Genomic DNA, 25839 nt, shown 5'->3' with positions numbered 1-25839 from the left:
CACACTGCTATCTCAAAAAACGATTTCAAAATCTGTAGGGCCTGAACAATTATGTTTTATTACATCAATTCAGCACAAAAAAAAAAAATGTTAAACTGTTCTTATTAATCATAAGAACACAGTTAAATGTCATTTTTTTGTAGTGTCCCAAGTGATTAACCAAAAAGTGGCCCAATTTACCTTATTGAACCCTACTAGAAAGTACACATATTGTTGTTTTACGTCTAAGACTGTTCCAAGTCTTATTTTTTCCCTCATTACTACTACAACATTCAGATATAAAAAATAAAAGGGTACAAAATAAACAAACGAAAACACTCACAAAGATCTTTAATATTTACCACTGTTCAAAAGGTGTTTGTTCTTATTTAATAGAAACACGTTTATTATTTAATACTGCTAAGTAAATAATTTACATAAATGTAAAAAAAATCTCAGGAAATTGACTTATTTTAACAAGGCAGAATTTACATTAGACTGCAATAAAAAGACTGGGTGAGTAAATTTTTAAAAAATTAAGAAGTTAACGCTTACTAAATTGACCATTATTATTTAAATATTTTAGTCAAATATTTGTACAACGTACAACTTAAACACTGAAAGAAAATACTGTTTTAGTGTATTTTTGATCAATTAAATTCTGCTCTTGGCTAGCATAAGATACAAACACACAAAAACAACACACAAAAGCTCAGTTTTTCAGTTGAGTTTATTATAATTGCTCCCCTCGTATCCCAATCTGTGGTTTCTTACAATTATCATTCAACTAGCTATATGAAAAACACTGAACACGATCAGTTCTACTGCTTGTCCGTTTAAGCACCTTCTTACAGTTTGCACTGGCAATATAATGACCCAAGTTTCTTTCTGCCCGTCGCTGATAGTCAAGCTGCTAAAATCAAGAAACGAACCAAATATATGCATCCAGTAAATAAAGTGTGGAATTCACTCGTAGGCATGAATACTAATGTTTTGCAGATAGAGACAGAGAGGTATTTAACAGTGATATTTAGGGCCAATACTACAAACAGCAAAATAACCGAACACTGGAAACCTGAGAGACTCACGGAGTTTGATATGCCAATGTGAAAGTTTCTCAATACTGTACAGCCATACAATACTTTCCACTTGAGCTCTCAGATCTACGGCTACTTCTATACGAGAGCTAGATTTACAAGAACAAAAACTAGTTGGAACAGGGAACATCGTAAGATGACAGCCAACACAGCTGAAAACAACATTCTGCCTAACCAAGAGCATTTTCATCTGCTGATCCATCTTACAGTAAACAAAAACTACTAAGAGGAAAATTCAGAATCAAAACTAACACCTAGAGGAAAAAAAAAAAAAAAATCAAACGCAAAGATATAATAGCAATGTTCCTCATGTCTACATCAAAAAAAGGAATTTCAGAGTAAATAAAAATGCCTACTGCTATGAAAATACTATTTGTTATGAGCCAAATGCAAACTGTGCCCTGAAGGTGGGAGAACCAAAAAAAAAAAAAAAACTAAACAAATAAAGCCTTTATACCAGTAAACAAGTCAGTTGCATGTAAGATGCAATAATATGCGAATACTAAAGAAAGTGTTGCTATTGAAGCCCTTGAGCACACACTGTGCCTGTCGACAAATACAAAAAAAAAAAAAAAAAAAACGCATAAAAATTTGTTGTTTAACAAAGCTACTGTAAACAGAGTTTGTTACAGAGGGAATTCATAGCCAATGCAAAGCTCAAAGGCCCTTCTTATAATCATCTTCCCCTACAACTAAAAAGATGTAACCAACAAAGTTGGGTTATTGCTCCGTTGCTACCAAAATAAATGTATTTTATGGAGGGACAAATGCTGTAAACTAAAAAAAAAAAAAAAACTCTCAAGGGGGAGTAAAACTGTTACTCAGATCAGTTACATTATATTTGGTCTGAATTAAATGTCAGTAAATGTTGAATCTGTCTTAGGATCGCTAGTTTCCGGTCACCCCAACAAGTGGCAAGCTGTCCGAGCGACATGCAGATGAATCCTAGCCTACCTGAGACACACAGGCTTTGGCACAAATGTAGATGTACCAAAACGCCGGGAAACTAGTCAGTGTCATTCATAGAAGTAATCGTCTATGGCTGCTGCCTGATTAGCAACAGTTTAAGGCCCGTCGGCAAGAATAAAAAGGTTTCTGCAAGAAGTAGAGCATTAAAAAACTATTCCCATTTTTAATAATGAATGATAAAAGTGCTTCTGTATAATGAAGGAGGAATGGATAAGGAGAACTAAATAACAAGCGTGCAGGAAACCCATTGTGATCTGGAAATATCCTGATTAGACAACACCTCATGAGACAGGTCAAAAGGTCCAGCATCTTTACTGTTTAACAGAACCAATTCTGGGTGGTTTGTGAAGGCTGTGGCTTTGGTGACTTTTAGAACTAAAATGGAATATTTGTGGTACAGAGGCCTTCACTCAACCTGCCCGTCAGCTTCTGTTCATTAAGAGCTCATGGGCTTGATGGCAATGGGGCACTCGTCCCCCATGGCAGCCAAAACGGAGACCTACAAGTGTCAAAGAAATCACGAAAAAAAAAACAAGTTAGAGTCTTTCAAAACAAAAAACTACTTCTTGACATACAGTTATCGACTGGAAGCAGGTTCAAGCCTTTTTTTCTTTTTTTTAGAAATTCTAACACTTGTGTTTAAAGTACAGTATGTCAATGTGGAAGAAAGATTCCTCAGTTATACACATACAATAATGTATAATATTTTGGGGCAATATATGGCCCAAACTAATTATGTCTAACAGGGGGTGCCAAAAATTCTCAAACAATGTTTAATAAAGTAAATTAAAGTTAACCCTAAGAAGCTTAAAGTTTAAAAGATGCTAATGTTTCCACTTTCCATGTTCCTCCCAGTGTCAAATTACAATGTAATACAAAAGATAAATGTACAGTAATGGTCACTCGTAGTAATGAAAATGCACTTAAATGGTACTATATGCATGTTTTTAGACTTAAAATGAAAAAAAAAAAAAAACATTGTATACAGTTTGCTGCATTCATGCCATGTCATAATTAACAACCCAAGACGTTTATGTACCCTGACTAAGGGATTATGAATTTCTATGGAAACTGTTACTGATAAACAATTATTCTTTCATTTTAAAGATATCAATATAAGAAATGTGTGGAATTACAAAACAACTGCTTGACTACATTTAACTCTGCTAAAAATTCTGGAATATTGAGTGTTTGAGTGCGACAAGGCATGAATGCACCTCAAGAAAGGGAGGTCTATGATCATATAACGGTGAGGACACTTTACAAATTCAAGTTTGAAATAATGTAATGGCTACAGACCAGAAATTCATCCCCAGATTCAAACTTGCTCTCGATTTCTTTGCCCAGATCCCCCTCAGGCAGCTTAAGGTCCTCACGCAAATCTCCATTATCCTTCAACAGGGAAAGGTAGCCATCGGTGATGCCAACCAACTATCCAAAAGGAAAGACCAAAAAAGCCACATTATTTCAAAATACCACAGAACAGATCACATTTAGACATTTTCTGTGTAGTTCAAGTTCCTAAAGAGAAGAGTTTAATAACAACTACAAATGTCATATCTGAACATGAATGAAGAACATTGATTATTTTTATTTTTTTTATATAATCTGAATTTACTTGATAGTCCAGTCTCTTGATGTTAGGAACATCCATGTTGTGGGTGGAAGGACAGATATCTTCATTTTTCTTGCCAGTAAATATGTCGATTCCAACCAAGTGCACCTAAAAAAAGGTTAATGAAGCCTCAGAATTTTTGCATTTTAATAATCAAGTTACAAATTAAATAATTTGCAATGTATTATGAAATTTGGCCTTTAACCATAAGCCTTTGGCAATAAGTTTATTAACATGATACCTTGGCATGCCCATGCTTGCCAGTCTTGGAGGTAGACATCTCCACAATCTTGCAGGGACGCCCCTTAAGCACCACAAAACCGTTCTTACGCAGAGCACTGCACTGCATGGGGAAGGTCAGGGAAGCCCCAGCATCTCCACTGGTGAAATCAGTATCAAGCTCAGCCATGATGAGTTACGTGTAGAGGATTCTGTGCACAGAACAAAATGGTATTGATTGACACATGGTATTAACATAGCAAGGTTCTTCACACAACACCAATACTTGAAAAATACTTAATTGCATTGTACTACCATGATGCTATATTCCCAAATCCTTAGCACTACCGTAATACATGTACAATAGGTTTTAAAGGGATAGTACATCTAGTATAAAATAAAATTAAAAATTATTTACTCAGTCTTATGTGGTTTCAAACCTGTATTACTTGCTTTGCTTACTCTAAATGTCTTATGTCTCCGTTTCTTTTGGAACCAACAGAAACCAAAACTTATATAACCCACAGAAGAAAGTCATTCAGGTTTGAAACGCCACGAGGGTGAGTTTTTGCGGGAACCGTCCTTTAGGTGTATTAAAGCATTGGTAGTTTGCCGAATTTAAAAGTAAAATTATTAAATTCGCTGGTCATTTTTATACAGTACACTTAATTCAACAGAGAGCATCTAAAAGCTTATACAACTTTTGGCCTGGTTGAAGTGCTCTAACTGAGAAGACTGTAGTGTTGGAACGTAACTTAACTAACGTTAGACTAACCATACGAACTCCATGTCAGTGTCGTAACTGTGGAACCTACGACACATTAACTACTAGCTACCAGGACTTGGCTACCAAAAAACAAGCGTGTGAGATTAATCTCCATAAATTTGCCGAATCTAATGCAGTCGGAGCAGTATGGGTGCTTGGGCTGGATGAATGAGTCACGCACGCAAAGTTAACCGGAACTAACGTTACTGAATAGACCGAATCATTTAAAGATCGTTAATGATCTCATAAACTGTATAAACCACGATTTTGCTCGTGAACAAACACAAACTACAGCACGTCGTTCGTGACGGAGTAAACATAGAGATTCGTATCTGAATCAAGAACTTTTGCCAGGCCGTTATGCTGCTCTGTCTAGCTTTGCATCAGCTTGAAACACATGCGATATAAAACAACTCCCCACCCAGACGCTTTGAACACACGATCGACCGCTTCAGGATACCGTCTTCAATCGCCAAATCCTCTTCCAGAGTCGTATTCACCCACTGTACTGTATACAGATGATTCGTCTAAAAATGTTGCGATGCTGGAGCAGAGAGCATTGAAAACGCCAGTCATTCCCTTCCAACAAAAGACGGAAAGATCTGCGCATGCGCGTGCACCTTTACTGCAACGAGATTCTCATGCACGAGGAGGAGAAACTGCTTCAGCTGCGTAGTGCTCAAATTTGAGAAGGCTTTAAGTCAAACAATTAGGAGATACAAAACAATTCACAAAAAATTACAAATGTAAAATGCAACTAAAAAACATAAAACATTATTTTGGTTTTGCTAACAAATAGGCTATTGTAATTGATTAAATAGGCCTATACTTATTGAAAACACGTGGCAATTGCCTCGCCCTGACAACTTACCCTTGTCCTAAGAGCACACAATTAAACATTGTGCTTATAATTAAATAAAATATGATTTTATTGAAGTTTATATGTCATTATATTTGATCTGTAGTATTACAAAGTTAGATTGGTTTGGGCCTCCCATTCAAATTCAACCTTCCACCTTTATCATAGTTTCTTGAGAAACCCAATTGCCATATTAAAAATGAATTCTGACGCATCTTGTTACAATGAAAAGTTATTTTAAATAATAATATTGAACATTCTTCTTATTATTGTTATTATTCCAAATAAATGTAGCCTTAGTAAGCACAAGAAACTAATTTCAAAACCACTCAACAATCCTACCATCTGCCAACTCCAAAATTCTGAAGGGTAAATGTAGAGTAAGTAATGTACACAGCATCTTTGCAATAACTTTCCAGGTACACTGACACTCATCAAACTGCCATGAAGTATAACTTTAATGTAAGAATGACAAACAACACACAGCAAAAAGAGTTTGAGCACCATGGTGTTTTCAAAGGCCTTCCTACAGTATTTACTGTATCAACCATCAACCTACTACTGTAGCTGCAATAATCTAGGCCCTAACTGTTATTTTCTTACAGTCCTATATTCAGCAAAGCGAATCATTTGCTATGGAAGTTTGTTATTGGAATGATTCACTTCAAAATATGGACATTTTTATAATGGGAAAAATACACTAATGCAATACCACCAATATAACTCTTGAACAAAATGTAAGAATATTATTATTTATGCACTAACAAACTGTAGATGATGTTTTTTCATAGGTTAATTTGAAAAAAAAAATGAATTATCTTCTATCAGGTGATTGTTTGAGTTGAAGGACAACCAAATGTCTCTGTATTAAACTAAAAGGACAAATCACACTAATAAAACAATTCTTTTATAATGCCTGTGAAATATATTTTACAGATATAACATTGGGAATGTCAAAACAATATACAATCATTTAAGTCTCAACATCGGTTGCTACAAAGCCAGTGCATGTCTATATTTTGCAACATCTTTCACGACTATGCTGTTGTGCTAGTTAATCTCTTCACCTGGTCCTAGACCAGTTATTTCCTGTCAAATGATGAGCTAAGTCACTGAGCTAGCTCTCAGTGTGAAGCTCTGTGGAGTATACAGCAGATCAGTTGTGTCATAACAGCTGAGTTTCTGTGACAGCAGTAACAGTTTTCAGAAGATAACAGCCCCTTTCAGGCCTCTGTAGAGCCCTTGAGCTGCACCATCTCCGCTTCGTCTTGAGGTTTGGAAGGGGGAGCTCCACGTTTGCGATGGAAAACAGCGGCTATCTCCTCAAAAGTCTTCCCTTTTGTTTCAGGTACACGCATGTAGATAAAAACAGTGAAACCGAATAGGAGTACTGCAAAAACAATGAAGACATAGCTCCCACAAAGACCCTAAGGACCAAAGAAGAGTTGTAAGACCTTATGAAGAGATGAAAAGATACTGCACAACATTAAAGGTTCAACTCGATGTACCTCTAAATAAGGGAAAAACATGCCAATGATGAAATTACATGTCCAATTACAACACCCAGCTAATGCGATGGCTGCTGGCCGTGGCCCCTGACTGAAGATTTCCGCCACAATGAACCATGGGATTGGTCCAGGCCCGATCTCAAAGAACGACACAAACAGGAATATGGCTGCCATGCTGAGGTAGCTCATCCATGAGTAAACGTCCTGAGAAGCAGAATAAAAAGTGAGACATTAAACAAACACAGACCTACTTGAGATTTCTTAATTTCTGTTCTTTTGTATGTTGACTTCTATAAATATAAATATATATATAAAATGCTGCTCATACCTGAAAAGCCAGGCCCACTGTCATGGCCACAGCACAGCAGCACATCCCTCCCAGTCCTATCAAAGTGAGAGTCCGTCTGCCCGCTCTGTCCACCAAGAACACCTGTAAAAACCACATGAATTTAACACGACTGTTCAAGAATGATCTACAGTTGCCAGTATGCTGAAAGATGTTTTGAAGGTGGAATTGAATGAATTAAATTATACTGACATCTAGTGGCCTTGAACTGCTAAACACACCATTTTAACTGGGACACTTTTACCACTGAAATCTTTTGGGGGAAAATGTCCCAATTAACCTGAATTCACTGTAAATATAGACATATTAAGTTTAACAATTGTATTATTATTCATGCTCTTTTCTAGCAGTTTGGTGGACATTTTTATATTCATCTATATATGTATTGTATTGAATTTTTATTGAAAATTATTTATTAATAACTATTTTATAATATTATTATATTGTGTATTTTTTTTTATCATTGCCATGTCACCACCAGACAATATTTGGCTGCTTAAGTGATCACAATACCTTTGTGTGGTGGCTTTAAATGCTATTTATTAAGCCATTTTTACTTCATCTCGCATGAGTTTACATTTAAACCATTTTCCTTTTCTAAATTACTTCATTTTAAGTTGATTAAACTATGAATTGCTTTACATCCAAAACATGCTTGAATAAAAATCTGAAAATGACTTTGTTCTTAGGCTAAGTCTGAATTATTGCGCCTTCATGCACCAGATTCATCAAAACTTGTTCTGAATGGATTATTTGATTTAGAGTAGCTCTTGACTCATTACTCCAAACTGTTTTCACTTGCAGGCTTGCCCTTGAACTAGCAGACATAAACACTCACTCATACAAAGCCCTGATAACATGGCTGCTCTCCAGATCTGTGAGCCGAGCCGAGACAAGACAGGCTTCAGCCACCTCTCCAGATCTATGAAGCAGTGATTATAACTTCATTTGTTCGCAAGATTCAAGGTGAGATGTCTCACTGGGTCATATATGTTAAATATGTGCATGAATGATAATGTCAGCACAAGTTTGTATAAGTCTAACCTAAATAAGTGACACATTTTGATCACTGTGCTAATGAAAGCTGCTCTGCCTTCTCAAATTAGTTGGAAAATCTATAATATCAGTCTCAAAATATTGTCAAAAAGCATTAAGGGAAAGTTAAACCCGAGAGGCAACAGATCTCTGCTGTTTCTAAGAGACGAGAGCCTGTTCCTCAGCAGCCAGTGTTTGCCTTTAAATTAGTGTTAGTTTACCGACACAAGGGTGAAAATGATGTTTATAACTCCAACTCCAATAGTGGCATACACAGGCTGACCGACCCCCGCAGACTGGAAGATCGAAGTAGAGTAATAAAAGATCTAGAAAAAAAAACCAACAAAGAGAAGTTCAAATATATAATGATGTTGTCTGATAGTAATGGGGTCCATAAAATGTCATTCAAAATGTTTTTTCAATGTAATTGGAGTATACAGGTATATTGAGCGTACAGCGTTGATCCCAGAGAACTGCTGCGAAAAATGCATCATCAGGGCCACAAAGAGCTGCTGACGGTACACCGAGGAACGGAGCAGCCGCAGGATGGACATTTGGGCCTCCTTCATGGCCTCTTCTTTCTCTGCCTGCATCTCTGCTACATCCTTCGAGGTGTCGTAATCTCCCTTCAGCCTTTTCAGACCTACCAGAAAGAAGAGCTGGGAATTATTATTTTGTTGAGGAAATTCAGAATGTTCATCAACTAAACAAAATTTTTCAAAATCGTTCTAGACTAAGAGACTGATTTCTCAAACTTTTTTAAGTTGATGAACATTCTGAATTTCAACCACAAATATACAGTAGCAGTAATGACAAAGAGGAACAATATTCTTGGAAACACTTTTAGAACACTTTTGTTTCCTTTGGGTGAATGATAAAAACATTGACAGCCAATCAAAATGCATTCAACTTTAGAGTCCGCTGGCATGGACGCTGATATCGTTATAGTTTTTGTTCTTAGCTAGTTCATACAATATATATATATTAATATGTCATAATGTTAAAGGAATAAATTTGTTCTATACAAGAATAAAGTTATGTTACAAAAATAAATTTGATATCAAAATAATGTCAATATTGGAAGAATACAATTATTAAATTACAAAAATAAGATTAATGTTAAACAAATAAAATCTAAATATTAAGTCAATGTTATGAGAATAAAGTCATAATGTTACTAGAGCAAACGCATAAAGTTTGGAGAATAAAGTTGTAATGTTGCAAGTATAATATCTTCAGTTAAAAAGATTACAAACTTAATAAAGCCTTGATTTAATAGGGTAAAATAAATATAAATTACCTTCATCAATACAGAAAATGTATGTAGATGATTTAGATTGGCTAGAATGTGTTAGTATTTCCTAACAAAGAGATTATTTTGGCAAAACATCTCAGAGTCATCATTAGAATCCGGCAGTGAACGGAAGGAAATTGGATTTATTAAGGAGAAAGAACCAGACAGACATTCAGGAAATTGCTTGTTTTGTGCAATCTGTAATGACAGCCAGTGGTCAGCTCCGTTTCAGTTTGATGCTACTTTCCTTTTTATCATTCTCACTTGTATCTCACAAAATGTTTTTGTGAATTTTGACTTTATTCTTAAAATATTAGTACTTTAGTGTCATAATGTTGTGACTTTATTCTCATAAAAGGCCTATTATCAATGCATGTTTAAACATACACCGTCCAAGAGTAATGAGCGAGGAGGCTTTGGCACATACTCTTGCATGCTTCTTCCACTTTGCCTATTTTGATGTAAAGGTATCGAGGACTTTCTGGACACACAAGCAGCAGCAGACTCTGCAGGATGGCAGGAGCTCCAGAAAGACCCAGCAACACGTGCCACATGTCATCATTTCCCAGCAGGAAATCCAGACCGATGACCTGTAGAAAACAAGGACACCTGCACACATCTTACAGATTCTAATAAGAACTGAAAAAGTTTTTTTTTTTTTTTACTGAAAACGACAGTAATAGCTTAGACCTCATTAGCATCTTACTTAAAATACATGAGTTTTTTTTATCAGTTGTTCCAGTTGATTGTAAAACAGATTTTCCATGGACAATCATGTATGGTCATGTTCTTTTATTAAACAAAATGAAATGTTCAGTTGATATTCAGCTCCCACCCTTATTGTGAATTAGATGTATTGTAAAAGTGGTACTCACTTGACTAATGAGGATGCCGATTACAATAGCCAGCTGGTGAAGTGCTCCCATAGCACCTCTGTACTTCACTGGAGAAATCTCTCCAATGTACAGCGGCACCAGACCAGATGATAGACCTACAACACGTGAGATATATGAACCAGTGCACAGTCCAAATATATTGCATAAACATTCACAAAACATATAACTGTGCAATGTAATCAAATTAACTGAAGTAAATTACTTGCATATATGTGATATATATATACAATGTGTGTTCATTACATCTGTAGTGGACGAAAAGTGATTGTTTTTTCTTTAGATTGAACCATGAACTATTCAAACAACCGATTTGTTTCACATAATGATTCCTTTTGGAATGAAGCAAGTGGCTGCTTTATTGAGGGAGTCATTGAATGATTCGCTCAACTGATTAGATCAGGAAACACTGCTTCTGAATGCTGCTCAGCGACGTAAAATGTAATATATTTTCTAAATTCCTGAACATGTCCACATACGCAATCATTGATCATATTGGGAATTGGGAAAACATTCAGTCAAAGACTAATCATGAGAAACAGGTTCAAATCTTTTATTCATTTGGTTACTTGACAGACACAAAATGAATGAATTGTTCATGAACATTACTATTCCATTTGTGGAGCAAAAATAGACAAAATAACTGGCAATGTTGTATCTTAAATGTGAGTTATTTATCATTTATTTACCACTTCCTGAGATGCTGCTTTTGAAGGTGTACATTTCTAGATTTTTTTTTTTAATAAAAGCCTTGCCTTGCTTTTCTCTCATGATTCCATGAAAATAGAGACGGTTCTGTCTTACCACAGTACAGTCCCATGATAGCACGTCCTGCTATCACCATGAGGTAAGATGTGCCCATCTTAGACAGGCCCATCAGTAGCCCGGCTGTTATAGCCAGGACATTTATATACAGCATACCTTTGATCCTGTAAACCAATATTATACAGACAGCACCAAAAATATGAGTCATGTTCCACTGGATCTGAACATATAAAACTTTAATCTTTCAAGGAAGCGAAAACTATTTCTTGCGATTAACATCTTTATGCTGTTTCCTTATTATCTTATCACAAATAATAATTCACAAATACTCCACCTCCCACGGAAGTCGCTAACAAAGCTCACTAGAAAGGAGGACACCATGCCTCCGACAGCGAAGATGGCCACAGACAAGGACCAGTACATGACCACAGAAGCGTCAGTCGGTTCTTCCTGTTCTGTGGTGTTTCCTCCGTCTCTACGAGCTAGTTCTTCATTATAGACACCCAGAGATCTTGCATAGTGCCTCTCAATGACCTACAACACAAATGGCATAATGCCATGACAAATTCCTTCCCAATAACGATAATGAACAATAGTCCTTTCTCTTTAAGATATCATCTCAAAGAGATAAGTCCATATCACGCTTGCTCTGAATGCAGCCAGGAGAGTGAAGGCTGTAATGATGGTGTGATGACTGACCTTCTGTGGGGCATTGATGACGCCCAGGCTGTATCCCATCTGCAGAGAGCCCAGGGCAGCTGTGAACACTGCCAGAGCGAGTGTGCCTGTTAACTGCTGTGAGACAGGAAAACACGACGCCTCATAAAAAGTCTTTATTTTGACCTTCCACAAAAAAAGGTCTTAAATCTGTGCATGGTCTTTAATTCATAAAATCATGGCATTAAATATTTCAAGCTTTCTTTCATTTTCCAATATACTGCAAGTATCTAAACATCCTTAAATCAATATCAATACAAAATGAATGTATGAATGACATTCATGTTTTTGAAATTGATTTATGCACAAACATGTGTAAATGCAATATAAAAACCTGTTTTCCATTTGAATGAAGTTGATTTTTCTAAACCCCTTTGGCAGATATTTGTTCTTGTTTTAAGCGTAAATTCACTTAATTTTGATCAATGTCTCATGAAACAAAACATGTCATTTTACTTCTCAATTAAATTCATCTTGATATAAGAATATTTGGTAACACTTTAGTATTGGGACCAATTTTCATTATTAACTAGTTGCTTATTAGGATGCCTATTATTGCATATTGACTGCTAGTAACTTATAAAGAAAATATATATTCTGAATCCCTACTCCTACCCAGTAAATTACCTTACTATTAATAAGCAGCAAATTAGGAATTTATTGAGGCAAAAGTCATAGTTAATTGTTTGTTAATAGCAAGAAATGGACCTTAATATAAAGTGTGACCGAATATTTAAACATTTTGAATAAAAAACAAACAAAAAAAAAAAAACACCTGATACGCTGGATTATTTTTCTCTCCTTTTAGATAACATATTGACATATTTTCTTCCATTTAGTTTATTCCTTAAATTTTGTTATGCGTTTTCCTCTTAATTATATAATTTATAGTTAAGGTCAGAACTTTTTTATAAAAAGGTCTTGCAGTTAAAAAATCTTTGTTAACTAAAATAAAAATAAAGTACACATTTAAATAAGTCTTAAGTGTCAATTTTTCAAAATTGAGATTTATACATCATCTGAAAGTTGAATGAATAAGCTTTCCATTGATGTATGCTAGACAATATTTAGCCGAGATACAACTATTAAAAAATCTGGAATCTGAGGGTGCAAAATAATCTAAATACTGAGAAAATTGCCTTTGAAGTTGTACAGATGAATTATTAGCAATCCATATTACTAATCAAAAATGAAGTTTTTTTATATTTACGTTAGGAAATGTACAAAATATCTTCATTGAACATGATCTTTACTTAATATCCTAATGATTTTTTGCATAAAAGAAAAATCAATAACTTTGACCATACAATTTTTTTTTAGGTTATTGCAAAAAATATACCACCAGTGACTTAAGACTGGTTTTGTGGTCCAGTATGCCCTCTCAATGAAACCTAATATTTTTGTTAAATGAATAACAAAAAGTTATCCATGTTTGAACAAACATTTAATTCAAGAATAGTGAACATGATTAGATATAGCTGGAATATCTGAAATCGAATTAAATGTGTTTTTTGCAGTGCAGCAAATGACCAGTACCTCAAGTAAACAGAACTAAAGCCCTTGATGGTGTGAAAATCTCCAGGAATACTCATTTAGGAGTGTGCATAACACATATTAAGTTACAAGAATTATCTACTATATTAACAACAATAACGATGCACAATTACATGTAAACAAACAGTCATTCAAACAGAATGGACAGCTTTTTTTTTAGACACCTTTAACTGTTGCATTTCTTAATACTATTAAAACAGTTTTTCATAAACATAATACATTCTGGTCATTTTGGTTTATCATTTGTCAATTTACAACTAAACAGATGTTTCTTTTTTTCAGTAATGTAAAAAGTACAGCATGAATAACACCTGCATTCACTGTTCTGCCTGTCATTTCTATAATCTCTGGCTGCTCTAAAAAACTAGCAAACTTAGCCATAAGTCATATCAATAAGACCGTTTCACACCATTCAGCATTATCAACCTGTTACTTATCATTTAGATGCAAATCAAACAGAATTTTCATTATCCATATGAATTCATAAAGAAGGATTACATGGATTTACCTTCTCCATTTTGCATGAAGTGTCAAGCAAAAGCCGCTCTTGGGCGTTAATGGTGGCTCCAAGGTTCTCGGCTGCTTTCCCAATACTCAGTAAATGATCAATCCTGTCACTCCAGGATCATGCTGCACACGTATGCTTTGCTGGAGACCTTCTGCCCTGATCCACTAACGGTGTCCATGTAACAGCTCTTTATGTGCCACTTCAGGAAAATCATCTTCCCACTGAATCCCAGACTATTGTTTCACTTTTCCGTGTAGTCAAAATGATTGACATGACTTTTTATATCATTTTAAGTTATACTAATACATGTTTATGATGCAAACTTTGAAAAATGTCAGGTGTCAGCATTGCTAGATTGGTGTTTTTTTTTATTGCCATGAAGCGGCTGGATAAGACGTTGCGTGCTTGAGCAATAATAGTTCATGTTTTACACCAATCAGTGCAAAGTTCTCAGCGCTCAGAGATACCGGTGGAAAAGTGACACTAACACAAGCCAGAAAAGGTACTTATTTGTTTATTTTGTCTCATCATAAAAGAAAAAAAAGAAAAGGAGGACATACTAGTGCTTCTATCACCATAAAAGAAATGAAAATCTTGTTTACAGCTTCGACGATCATTAAAAACGTATTAAGACAGACACATTAAGTAACCATTCTTGAGTGTCAAATTAAGTAGTTAATTAAAAGAGCTCAGTGAGGTTGTTCCCCAGCACTGGCCGAACACAGTGTTTCACACAGCATACATACATACATCAGCAGGACATTATTGCTAAAAACCTCGCATTCCCTCACCATTAAAATATCTTCTTTTGCTATGTAAGAGATGTGAAAGAAATATAAATATCTATATAGTGTGCAAACATCAAGTGACTTTAAGAACATCTAAAGCATTGAACTGAAGACCCAGGCAAACATATAACCCAAAACAGAAGCAATAAACTTAAAACAGATCTAATGGACAATACATTATGGTTAATATCAGTTGACCTACTGTAGTAGTTCTGTACCATCAAGTTTCTACATTTGTGATATTTCTGTCTAAGAGACTGAATTCGGAGTACCACATAATTGTCAGATGAAGACCCTTTTCCCTTTTTGGAATGTTTCGAGCGCCATTTGACTGATTAGACATTGTGTCAACGTAAAAGAAAGAAGCTACAACTTGAGAAGTGAGACTTGCAGCCTAAAATGATGGCTGAAACAAGAGTTATGGCGTAGGAATACAAGATGCAAAAATTGAAAATCAAAGAGCCTCTAAAGATTGATTTCACACAGGTTAATTTGTGCTAGGCACTATAATGTAATAGAAATAAATGTATCATCAATTCTCAGTCGTCACTGAAATACAGGTGCTTTTCTATTTTATCCTTTTTCTTTCTATTTTTTTTCTTTTTATTTTTTGTTGATCTCAGATATCATGTAGCTCTGACACACACATCACACAACATCTGATCCAGTGTCCCACAAACATGCAACCAGTGATGAGGACCGCTTTCTTCCACGCATTACTAGATTTCTCTCTTCGTGCTTTTGTTCCTTCGTGTTTCAAACATTCCAAAAAGGACCAGAGAAAGAATTCAAAGCATGGTATGCAACTTAAAGATGCGTTCATGATCCGTTCGGCCCCGTACTTCCAACCTCAAAGCTATAAAACAAACTCAACTATACTTTGAGAAACAGTACTTTGGATAAATGTACAGTATATGGATCTTGTTGACAATATACGAATGAGCACCAGTGTTATTGTTTTCTTTTTTTTTTCCTTTTTTTTTTGTTGAGCATTTCGTTCTCTTTTGAGATATCGGACAAAAACAGGCATCACAGATATTTGTGAAACTTGCAGAAGTGTTCGCCAATATTTAAAAGTGAAACATTAAGAGACTAAAGCTTGGTCTTAGCCTGAGTGCTTGCTAATGTTATCCCCACATTTGTTATCTTTTAAATATTGTCCAATTCTTTACAATCATGCAATTGACTAAAATTCATAGGAAACTGAAAGAAAAGTCAATCAAAACCAATGGGAAACCAGGGACAGGAACGTAAACGGGAGGACCCTAAAAGAACAGGCTTTACCAGAGGCCACAGATAAGGTCTAAAACCAAGTTCAAGTTAATCAGCCCCCTCTTCTGGGAACTGTGTGCCACTGCAGGTGACGTCAGATACTGCGCCTCCATGATGAGTCGTGTGCAGAGCCAGCGCTCTTCCTACGGGACAGACCCATGTCTTCAAACTCACTCCTCAAGAGTCTCTAATATTTTCTAATCTTTTTCAGACCAAAGTGTCAATGTACCGTGCGCTCACAGATGCAATCCTGACAAGAAAAAGGCTCCAGAGTGTTGGGTCTGCAGGAGCTTCACCAGTTCATCAAAGAGTTCCTGTTCAGTGTCATGAAGAACACTTGACTGCTACCGCCTGATCGGACCGAGGCAAAGAACACCTGCAGGAAAAAATAAAGAGAGAGAAAAGAGAAAATGTCAACTTGTTTAGTTTAGATGAACAACGACATTGGTGGGGAAGATCTACAACATTAAAAATCTCACCTTGTCATTCCTCTCACAGAGGAATTTAAGTCTCTGAGCTCGCTTGTGCATGAAAACACCATCCAGATGGCCCGTTTCAACAGAGCGGATCTCTATGGCTTTCTCTCCCCAGCCCATGATCTGGTTGGAGTGGATATAAGCTGCAAAACAGAACATCTTGTTGAGTTCTCATGCACAGACAATATTTGTACCAAATACACAGTACAGTACAATAGTTCTCTCCAAAAAAGTGAACAACTTCCATTTTACTTTTGAAAATGATACTCCACTTCTAAAAATCCCTGTCAGCCAAGGTAATATCTGGGACATTTCACTAATTTCTTGTGGACAATAATAAAAAAAAAATAATAATAATAAATGAGGGGTAGACTGAGTAGAGAGACGCTCAGGACAGTTGACTGGCCACTGCTGCTTGTGGTCAGAAAGCTCTCAGATTTCATCAAAAATATGTTCAAATATGTTCTGTAGATGAACGATGGTCTACAATGACATGAGGGAGAGTAATTAATGACAATTTAAATGTTTGGGTGAACGATCCCCATTAAACCTCATTCTGTTCCTCAACAGAAGAATTGGGAAACAGCAAACAAGCCTTATCAATGATTTCTTGATAGTTACTGGTCCCGATCTTACTTCATTTTATTAAACTGAACAGACATTGTGTTAAATATTATTGCTCCGTTCTATATAATAAAGTAAGATACATAAGCATATCAAACTTTATTCACATAACATACAGTACACTCACGTATAGTGATATTTACTATATAACAAATCTCAACTTCTTGATTTATATTTCAACAAAATGTAAACTATTATTAGCTCTAATTTGGTAAATGTGACTATAAGGGAGGGAGACATTAAATTATTATAATCATTAACATCATAACTGCCCATGAGTCAGATCTAGTATGGCGTATTTATTTGCTTACACAACTTGTGTCTCATTTTGAATGGGTAGTTGCATCTTTTTGTATGATCTCTGAATGCCTTCCTTGATGTCTTTTCACAAGCCAGGCTGAAGATCAGCAAGCATTGTATAAAAATCGCCTTCAAAAATGAATAATTCTGTACGCAAGCACTACTAATAATCAAAACAGCCTGCCAAACGTCGGGAGCTCTGCCCAAACACTCCCCCATTGAGATTATTATATATGATAAAGCATGCCAAAAGCCCTAAATCCTCCAGCTATTGTGTTACTCAGACCATCTCTCTCTCTCTCTCTCTCTCTCTCTCTCTCTCTCTCTCACAAACACACACACACACACACAACCACACTCATTCTTCTCAAAACACAGAAGTTTGAATGCTTTTGAACTCTGGGTGAACTACTTTTTTCTCCTCCCACAAAGCAGAGAATGTGTGGCAGCCCTTTGTTGTTTTCATGCACTTCTGTTGGCCTTGCATCCCTCAATCTCTACCCATGTGCTGGCAGCGAACACAAACAGACACTGCAGTAGAGGCCAACAGGAAACCAGTGCCACTGTGGAATCATGCTAATTTAAGTCAATACAGCAATCTATGCTATTTTTGTAAGCGTCCACTAAAGATAAATATGAGATAACTAAAATAGAAGTCCTTCTATGGTCAGTAAATTTCCTCTTGCACAGCTGGGAAGGGTCTTGAAACAAGACTCACCAACAGAGGTGGGCATCTCTCCCCACTGCAAGACCACGTCCTTGGTGATTCTGCCATAGGTGTTGACATAAACGCCCTCATCTTCATAACACAGCAGCATCTCCATGCCATCAGTCTTGGGAAGCACCACAATGGCATGAGGAGTCACACTGCTTTGGATCTAAGAGAAAGAAGAAGAAGAAGAAGAAGGAGTGCTTAAGTAGACCATTAGATGGCCACATATTCCATTTACCTTTATCAGAATGAACCTTATTGCCAGGTACATTTACTCATACAAGGAGTTTGTTTTCGAGACAAAAGCTTCAAAAAAAGTTCTATGGAATTAAAATATTTTGGTAACACTACAGCATATCACCAATTTACACTACAACCCAACACCAAAACTTAACAACTACCTTACTAACTATTGATAATCAGCAAATTAGGAGTCTTTAGAGACAAAATTTGCAGTTAATTGTTTGTTAATAGAGAGAATTGGACCTTAAAATAAAATGTGACTAGTATTTATTGTTTCCGTGGCTCAGTGGTAGAGCATTGCGTTAGCAGCGCAAAAGGTTGTGGCTTTGATTCCCAGGGAACACGTTAGGTAAACATTTTTAGTCAGGATGCACTGTAAATCACGTCTGATAAAAGCATACATTTAATTTAATTTATTTCTGACAAAAAGTAAAGCACTAATAATTGCATTTTGGTGTCCTTGACCGATCTAATCATCCATCCATCATTATAATTTTTATAGTATTGCACCCTTTTATGGGCATTTCATATATTTTGGATTTTTCAGTGTGTTTTGAAAAATCTACCTCAAAGCTCCTGAAATCATCCTTACACTTTTCACACTTTCAAATGCCATGAAGGGAACATAATGTGTGGACTGGAGGCACATGTTATTTCACTAAGATTAGACTACAACCCCCAAGAGTAACACTGCCAAGGGAACCCCTCAACCAATCAAGAGGATGTTGCTCATGAACAACTCCCTTACCTGGAAGCACAACTAAATTGTGTTTTTACAGACACCAAACCACAGCCTAGCACCACAGATGAAAACCAAAGTTCTGCATTGCTGCATTCTGATTTAATTTGTGATATAGTGGATTTGTATTGCAAATTTATTAGCAACAAAAATGGATCCAGCATTATAAATTAAAAAATGCATCGCTTACATGTGATGGTACGTAGATGTCATAAGGGTTTCCAGAATCCACATCTATGACATGAAAGCCCACACTAGAGCCATAAATGACCTTTAACCTCTGACCCTCTTCTACAGTCAGGTCCACCAGCTGAGGCCTGTGCTGCAGCTCTGTGAATGACTGCCAGAAACAAAGAGATACAGATACAGAAGTGGATGCTGGGTCTAGGGAACTGGTTAAACATGCAGTTAATGAATGCAGACCTTTAAGGCATTTTCTTTCATTGACAAATTTTATGATAGTTAAATAGCAAGAAAGAAATACTGAGAGCACTTGGAAGATGAGGAAATGTTGTTGCACCATACCTTGAAAGCCATGAATTTATGGTACGGCTTGGGGGCCCATGCATAAATCTCCACAGAGCTCTTCAGTGCGATCACCAGAAATTTGATTCTCTCGTATTTCACTGAAAATAAAGTAAATCATGCTTTCAGTTACCTGCAGCTCACAGTGGCAGTCTGTCGTATTCAAACAAGGAAGCAGACCGTCTCCCGCTGCCATGCTCCATTAGAGGCGAGCTGAATGCCAATCCTCTGGATTAGCATCAGAGATCTCGATTAGCCTACTCAACCGCCTCCGTCCTGACAGGGAAGCCTTCATCTTTCAACCCCAATATCTTGGACATTGCTTCATTCCACATGCTCAAAAAAATGCAGTAAATGTATATGCTGCTAATATTTATATTATGTAATATTGCTAATAAAATAGAATATAAATAATAAAAAAATATATATTCCATGAAGCTGCTACTAATAGTGTTGTCAAAAGACCCGGTACTTCGGTACCAAGTCAGTACTAAAGAAAAATGAAAATGTCATGGTACCAGGTTTCTTTAAGTACCGGTGGTACCGATTACCCGGTCAACCCGGTTTCTTGACGCATACAGCGCTATGATTTCCGCGAAGCAGAAAACGCGGACGGAATCTCAAAATCCAGTCATGAAAATGAAACTTACATTTTAATATGGACAGTCACGGAATTTGTCAAAGTTAGCATAAATTAATCAAATCAAATCTCCATATGGACCAGTATCTGTAAATGTTAAGCCACAAAAGTTGGTTTAAATATGAATACTGCATGATCTGCGCATCTCTGTGTGAATGAATGAATTGTTTGTTTACTACATAGACTGAAGCATGTGACGCTTGCAGTAATTTCAGCATCTGCCATCTCAATAAGGACATAAATACATCAACAACATCACCAGAACTGTTCTAAATCACTTCACAAGCATTTTACCCTTTCATATGAGTAAAACCTGTGTCAATTTAAAGGTTTTCATGGCAACGCGTCAAAAATAAGTACATTTTTACATAAAGGCATTGTGCTAGAAATATTGCTATTATTTAGTAGAATGTATGTGATACTGCTACTGCTGTTGAAAAAATTAATACAACTTTTTAAAGAAATAAATCACACAATATTTCTTAAATGTTTTAATTTTAATAGCAAATCCCCTTTATTTACCAAAAAATAAAATGTGTTTAAATTTCATTAATTAAAAGACACATTAAATTTACTGGATTTTGTTTATGGTTTTCATAATTATACTTCTTGTAAAATCTTTAAACACAATTGTAAATAAGTATTAAGAATGGCATCGGTTTTATTTTTAGTGATACAAAGTGTTTTTTTTTTTTATTCGCATATTTTGGTGTTTTACTTTGGTACCGAAATTGGTACCAAGAACCGTGGATTTTCACTGGTATCGGTACTGAATACTGAAATTTTGGTACCGTGACAACACTAATTCTTAATGTTGTTAATAAAATATAAATAATACAATTAAGTAAGTAATTTGATATTATTTAAATTTTGTTGATGATAATATGAAGTCAGAACCTGTTAACTGTCACTCACATTTTTGAAGATAGACTTCAATGTGCATGATACAAACCTACATTTTTTTAATTCATGACTGAAAACATTTTGTAACATGATTTTGATGTACCATTTACATGGTAATACAATGTCTGATTTTAAAATGGGTTTTGAAGGATGAATTTTGAAATTTTATGTTTTCAAGTGATATATAACTTCTGATGATTTCTAAAATGTGATAGAGAAAAAGACAACTAGGAAGTCTTTTTTTTAAACAAAAGTCAAAACTCCTTTTGTAATGCAGATTTCTGAGGGTGCACTCTTGTCATAAATTAATCTATTACTTTTACTACATAGTTTTTAACAAAAAATATTGGTAAAATATATATTTGGGAGTCTTAGACCTTTCCAACGATATGTAGTTTGTCAAGATTAGATTAGATTTGATTGTAATATAGTATAGTCAACGTAGGCGTCCCGAATACGGGACGGGGTAACAGTTAGCAGGTTAAGGAAAACTAAAAGAGAAAACTCATTTAACCTTTATACTTTATTACTGGATTTAATATTTATGCCACAGTGTTAATATCATTTATACTTAAATACAAGAGTTTTATTTGGATATTAGTTGGCACAGAAAAAGATGTTGATATACAACTACAACAGGTATTGAATACTGTTCAATTTCCCTGGCAATAATTTTGACTCTAGCAGAGAAGGATGACTTACCAACTTTATAGTGAATACAGCCTTCCAGTTCCCCAACAGTGATCCAGCCCTGTTTCTTCTCTACCTCCGGATCGTTGTGCAGTATCCTGTTTCTCAGCCATGACAAGTAGTAGACACGTAGCTTGTTTTTCTTCCCTGTGAACATCAATGACAAGGCTGACATGTTAATAAAACAAATGTCTGCAATGACTGCAAATGTCAACTTTGTGTTGTTTCTTTTCGTAGTGGGACAAACCTGATATGGTGACCAGGACATTCAGACCCTCCAGCACCTCCATCTGTTGGAAGCGCCGGCGAGTGATGAGGTTATACACCTTGCCCTGACCGCTGCGGTCCAGCAGCATTAAACCGTTCTCAGTGCCCACCAAGAGGTTCACACCTGAACACCAAACACCAGCCTTGTCAGAATTGGATTATGACTCAAGAATGTATGAGAAGAGGAATTAAAAACAACAAAGGAAAGTGTCAGAGAGAGGGTGATTTACCCCATAGAGCAGCACACAGGATCTCGGAGTTGAAGCGCTTCTTGTACTTGCGGATCTCTGGAGTGTCGCTGTGAGGTCTGATGTTGGTGGGGTTGACATTGACCACAGAGATCTTGCGAGCCTCGTTCAGTTTGGCCTGTTCCTGACGCAACAGCTCATTAGCAAACAAAGCTGCAGAGGTGAGAAGACAAGAAAACACATGAAATGATACGAAAGAGCAAATATTTATCTTTTAAGAACCAAACCCCACAGAAATCATTCAGTGCCTAGAATAAGTCTATTCTAAAACCCATTTTATCCAGAATTTCATATCTAAATTGCTTTCCATAAATGTTCTTCCTTTTATTGTTGCACACTTTGATAATGAGATGTGTTTGTTTGTGATTTGTATATTTACCGGCCGCTGAGCACTCATCGTTGTCATCTGTGGGGGAGGTCTGATACACACGTGGGTCCACAAAAGGAGTGAAAGAAGCTTTCGAACCACCTCCATGACCAAACTACAGAAATATCAAATAAACCACATCAGCTGCAGTAAAATGATTTAATAGCAGGCGTTCAGAGAAAAACAGTCTGGAGTTGGGTCTAAAAATACAACCGAAGCACAGTTCCTGCTGCTTAGATAATAGATGGTTCGGAAGAAACAGCAGGACATTTTAGACTTTCATTTTTTGTGAGTCAGTAAATAATGTCTGTGACAGAATTATGAAAACATTTAGAGTAATAAGGATAGCAAATTGCTTTCCTCACCTTTTTCTTAATTATAGTTGTAGTGAGGAGAGGAGAGCAAATTAAAGGGAGAGGAGGATAGGGCAAGATTGGGATATTCCAAATTGCTTTGCCTGGCTAAATATCAGATATGTATCCCTCTTAAATGTTATCTACCTCATCCATAGATTCCAGGTCCTGGGAATTGAGGCCTGTTGGAGTTCCTGATGGGGAGTGGCTCTGCTGCACCAGGTCTGGTAGGTTCCCATGGCCTGCGAAACCATTGCTCTCGCTGTGTCCCAAGCGCTGCTTCTCATTGGTCTATAGAGAACATCAAACAGAAGTCAAACATGTGTGAGAGATGATACTTTTTTGGAGCTAAATAATATCTGTTGTGGCTGGCAGTGGTATCTCACGTCTTTCATTCGTAGGGTGCCATCCTTAGACTCATCATTGTAGGAGTCGCCGAAGGACTCATCACAGCTACTTGTGAAAGACTCATTATTTCCCTGAGCAGAGGGCCTGAGGGAGACAAATACAGGAAACTTAGGTTTAGGATTCTTATTTCTGTGTTTATTTTATTAGCAGGATAAAGGCTGGAGGAGGGGATAAAAACAGTTGAACATGAACTGCCCCCATAAGCACCCTGACTCTGATTGCTAAGGCACAGCTCTGACATCAAATGTGTTTTGAGGAACAAGAGAGAACTAAAGGTTTACACTAACATGATCCTGGGGATGTCACTGACTGACACAGTGCCATCATGCCCCACAGTACCATCCTCATCCTCGCTGCTCTCTGAGTCCTCACTGGAGGAGGAGTAGTCGGTCAGTTTAAGGGGCGGCCGGTTGATTTCATCGATTCGCAACTCTCTCAGTTCTTTAGCCAGTGCAGTCAGATCCTGAAAGAAAGAGAGATGATCATATAACTAGTAACACTGCTATCTTCAATAGCTCAGTTGCTGATTTTATTTTGTATGTTACATTATTGTTATTTTTCCTGGAACCATCAGGGTTCACTAAAATGAATTGGATTATAAGAATGTAACAGTAGTCAACACCAATAGCTTCATGGGCAGTGAGGCGCCATATAACGATCTGAATCAGTATATTTTATGGTACAAGAAAATAAACCTGTTAAAAATTATTTCACTGAATCATCTGAGTAAGTCCACAGAATTTGTATAGCTTTACTGAGGTTTAAAGGCTTTATAACTGTGCTTCAGTACCAAGCTCCAAATTTAAAGTGTCTGTCCCAACACTGGTGATTAAAATCATTCAAATGTAAAGTTTATTCTCAAATCAAAACAGCAGGTGCTCAATCATTATTAGAGGTTTGCTCAAGTAGAAGATGATTCGGTTGTTAAATTCTCACATATTCAGATACATTTTCTACCGGAAAAAAATATATCTGCAATGATTTGCGGAGTACTTTGGAGGTGTAATGCAAAGGTCATCTGTAACCAGTTTGCATTTGACATGTAATCTCAGCTTTAGGCCCAACATAAAAATGCCCCCTCTTGAACTTTAGTTGCTATAGAAACAGAAAGGGTCCCAACAAACAGCTGGGGTTATTTGCGCTGGGGCGAGAGAATCTGAGCCAAGTTGGGAGAATAACACACACCCACACATAGATTCCATTGACAAAGCCACTGGCTTGGTGAGAAAGTTGAGAGGGTGAAAGAGGACAAGCTTTTCTCAAGTCAGCGTTGCTATTGAGATTAGCAGGCAAGAATTCCCACAGTCCTCTGCCAAGCAACCTTTAGATTGAGCGGGACTGGGAGAAAGATGGATGGGAATGTTACCAACCCTAACTCTGGCTTTCCAGCCCCGATTGAGGTCCAGGTGACAAGACAGATAAAGAGAGAAAACACAGGAGAGACGTGAAGAAAGAGCTTTGGAACTGGTTAATACAGAGTCTACGTCAGCTAATTATGTAGACCGCTCTAGCCCTTTGTTCAAACATTCATCATGCCTTAATAGAAGTTTCCCCAAGTAAGGACTTGGGTTGTCCAAGCCAAAATAACTTGGAGAAATAGACCTGCCATAAAAAACAAATGTAGTAAAATAAACAAAAAAGATAAGGTTTGGTATTGTAGAAAAGCAAGTCGCTGGCAATGTCAATGTCATGGGTGTGATTCCCCGGCAATGTATAATATAATAAATTGCTAAAAATCTTTTATGCATTTGGCAGGTGCTTTTACAGAAATTGACTTCCATTGTATTTATTATTTATTTATTATTTTACATACAATTTAAGTAGTTGTAAGTGCAATTTTAGTTTATTATGCTCATATAATTCATTTTGATAAAGTTGATAGTTATTCCAAACAAGGTCTAATTTTAAATAGCAGTTTTGGCCAAGTGTGCTCAAATTTTCAGCCAAGAATTTCAGTGTATCAGTGCATCACTCATCTAAAAGCTTTGAGTGTTCACAAGTGGAAAACTGGCAGAGAGTACAGTCTGGACAATGCAACCAGTGGGACATTTGGCCTCCAACTGTAAAACAGCATCTGCGTCTGAAGGTTCTTTAATCTAGAACTGTGTTTGGAGGTCACATCTACATCTGAAGAGCACTAGAAGCACCTTCAAGCAAATG

At 36.5% G+C, this 25839-nt stretch overlaps 3 protein-coding genes across 10 annotated transcripts in view; all 3 read right to left on the bottom strand.

Moving 5' to 3' along the window:
* Positions 1 to 691: 691 nt before the first annotated feature.
* eif5a2 (eukaryotic translation initiation factor 5A2) lies at positions 692 to 5377 on the bottom strand. 2 transcript variants are annotated; one of them, XM_052547361.1, is made up of 5 exons: positions 5106 to 5377; positions 3902 to 4091; positions 3664 to 3768; positions 3345 to 3476; positions 692 to 2544 (listed from the first exon to the last, which is right to left on the bottom strand). In XM_052547361.1, the coding sequence occupies exons 2-5, from the start codon at positions 4067 to 4069 to the stop codon at positions 2482 to 2484; spliced, it is 468 nt and encodes a 155-aa protein (XP_052403321.1). In that variant the 5' UTR covers positions 4070 to 4091; positions 5106 to 5377; the 3' UTR covers positions 692 to 2481. The 2 variants fall into 2 exon arrangements, with proteins under 2 accessions (XP_052403321.1, XP_052403320.1); XM_052547360.1 differs by having other exon boundaries at positions 5067 to 5355.
* Positions 5378 to 6389: 1012 nt separating this feature from the next.
* Positions 6390 to 14374, bottom strand: slc2a2 (solute carrier family 2 member 2). The gene is made up of 11 exons (XM_052547359.1): positions 14125 to 14374; positions 12045 to 12140; positions 11680 to 11879; positions 11385 to 11509; positions 10563 to 10678; positions 10115 to 10277; positions 8849 to 9036; positions 8615 to 8719; positions 7341 to 7442; positions 7013 to 7216; positions 6390 to 6931 (listed from the first exon to the last, which is right to left on the bottom strand). Exons 1-11 carry the CDS (start codon positions 14131 to 14133, stop codon positions 6728 to 6730), a joined length of 1512 nt encoding a protein of 503 aa, XP_052403319.1. The 5' UTR covers positions 14134 to 14374; the 3' UTR covers positions 6390 to 6727.
* A 248-nt stretch (positions 14375 to 14622) lies between these two features.
* tnika (TRAF2 and NCK interacting kinase a) overlaps positions 14623 to 25839 on the bottom strand; it is an 88735-nt gene continuing 77518 nt past the window's right edge. For all 7 annotated transcript variants that reach the window (XM_052547357.1, XM_052547353.1, XM_052547352.1 and 4 more), the window contains 12 exons: positions 23967 to 24142; positions 23658 to 23763; positions 23419 to 23562; positions 22931 to 23033; positions 22534 to 22704; positions 22284 to 22427; positions 22049 to 22183; positions 19804 to 19904; positions 19469 to 19618; positions 18303 to 18462; positions 16664 to 16803; positions 14623 to 16560 (listed from right to left, as the gene is read on the bottom strand). In XM_052547357.1, coding sequence (XP_052403317.1) covers positions 16477 to 16560; positions 16664 to 16803; positions 18303 to 18462; positions 19469 to 19618; positions 19804 to 19904; positions 22049 to 22183; positions 22284 to 22427; positions 22534 to 22704; positions 22931 to 23033; positions 23419 to 23562; positions 23658 to 23763; positions 23967 to 24142 — 1614 coding nt within the window. In that variant the 3' untranslated portion in view covers positions 14623 to 16476. The remainder of the gene's footprint in view (positions 16561 to 16663; positions 16804 to 18302; positions 18463 to 19468; positions 19619 to 19803; positions 19905 to 22048; positions 22184 to 22283; positions 22428 to 22533; positions 22705 to 22930; positions 23034 to 23418; positions 23563 to 23657; positions 23764 to 23966; positions 24143 to 25839) is intronic.

Source organism: Carassius gibelio, chromosome B2 (assembly GCF_023724105.1).
Source record: "Carassius gibelio isolate Cgi1373 ecotype wild population from Czech Republic chromosome B2, carGib1.2-hapl.c, whole genome shotgun sequence".
In the NCBI taxonomy this organism is placed as follows: domain Eukaryota; kingdom Metazoa; phylum Chordata; class Actinopteri; order Cypriniformes; family Cyprinidae; genus Carassius; species Carassius gibelio.
Note: the sequence above shows the minus strand (reverse complement) of the source record. Positions and strands in the feature narration are given on the sequence as shown.

What these genes read in the sequence shown, in the direction of transcription:
- eif5a2 (XM_052547361.1), bottom strand. Translation starts at nt 4,069, where the DNA reads ATGGCTGAGCTTGATACTGATTTCACCAGTGGAGATGCTGGGGCTTCC. An exon ending in TCAAGAGACTGGACTATCAA is followed by an intron (nt 3,477 to 3,663) that starts GTAAATTCAGAT and finishes CCTTTTGGATAG; the next exon opens with TTGGTTGGCATCACCGATGG. An exon ending in AATCTGGGGATGAATTTCTG is followed by an intron (nt 2,545 to 3,344) that starts GTCTGTAGCCAT and finishes TGACACTTGTAG; the next exon opens with GTCTCCGTTTTGGCTGCCAT.
- slc2a2 (XM_052547359.1), bottom strand. An exon ending in AGTTCTCTGGGATCAACGCT is followed by an intron (nt 8,720 to 8,848) that starts GTACGCTCAATA and finishes TTTTTTTTCTAG; the next exon opens with ATCTTTTATTACTCTACTTC. An exon ending in CAGTGGGCCTGGCTTTTCAG is followed by an intron (nt 7,217 to 7,340) that starts GTATGAGCAGCA and finishes TCTGCTTCTCAG; the next exon opens with GACGTTTACTCATGGATGAG.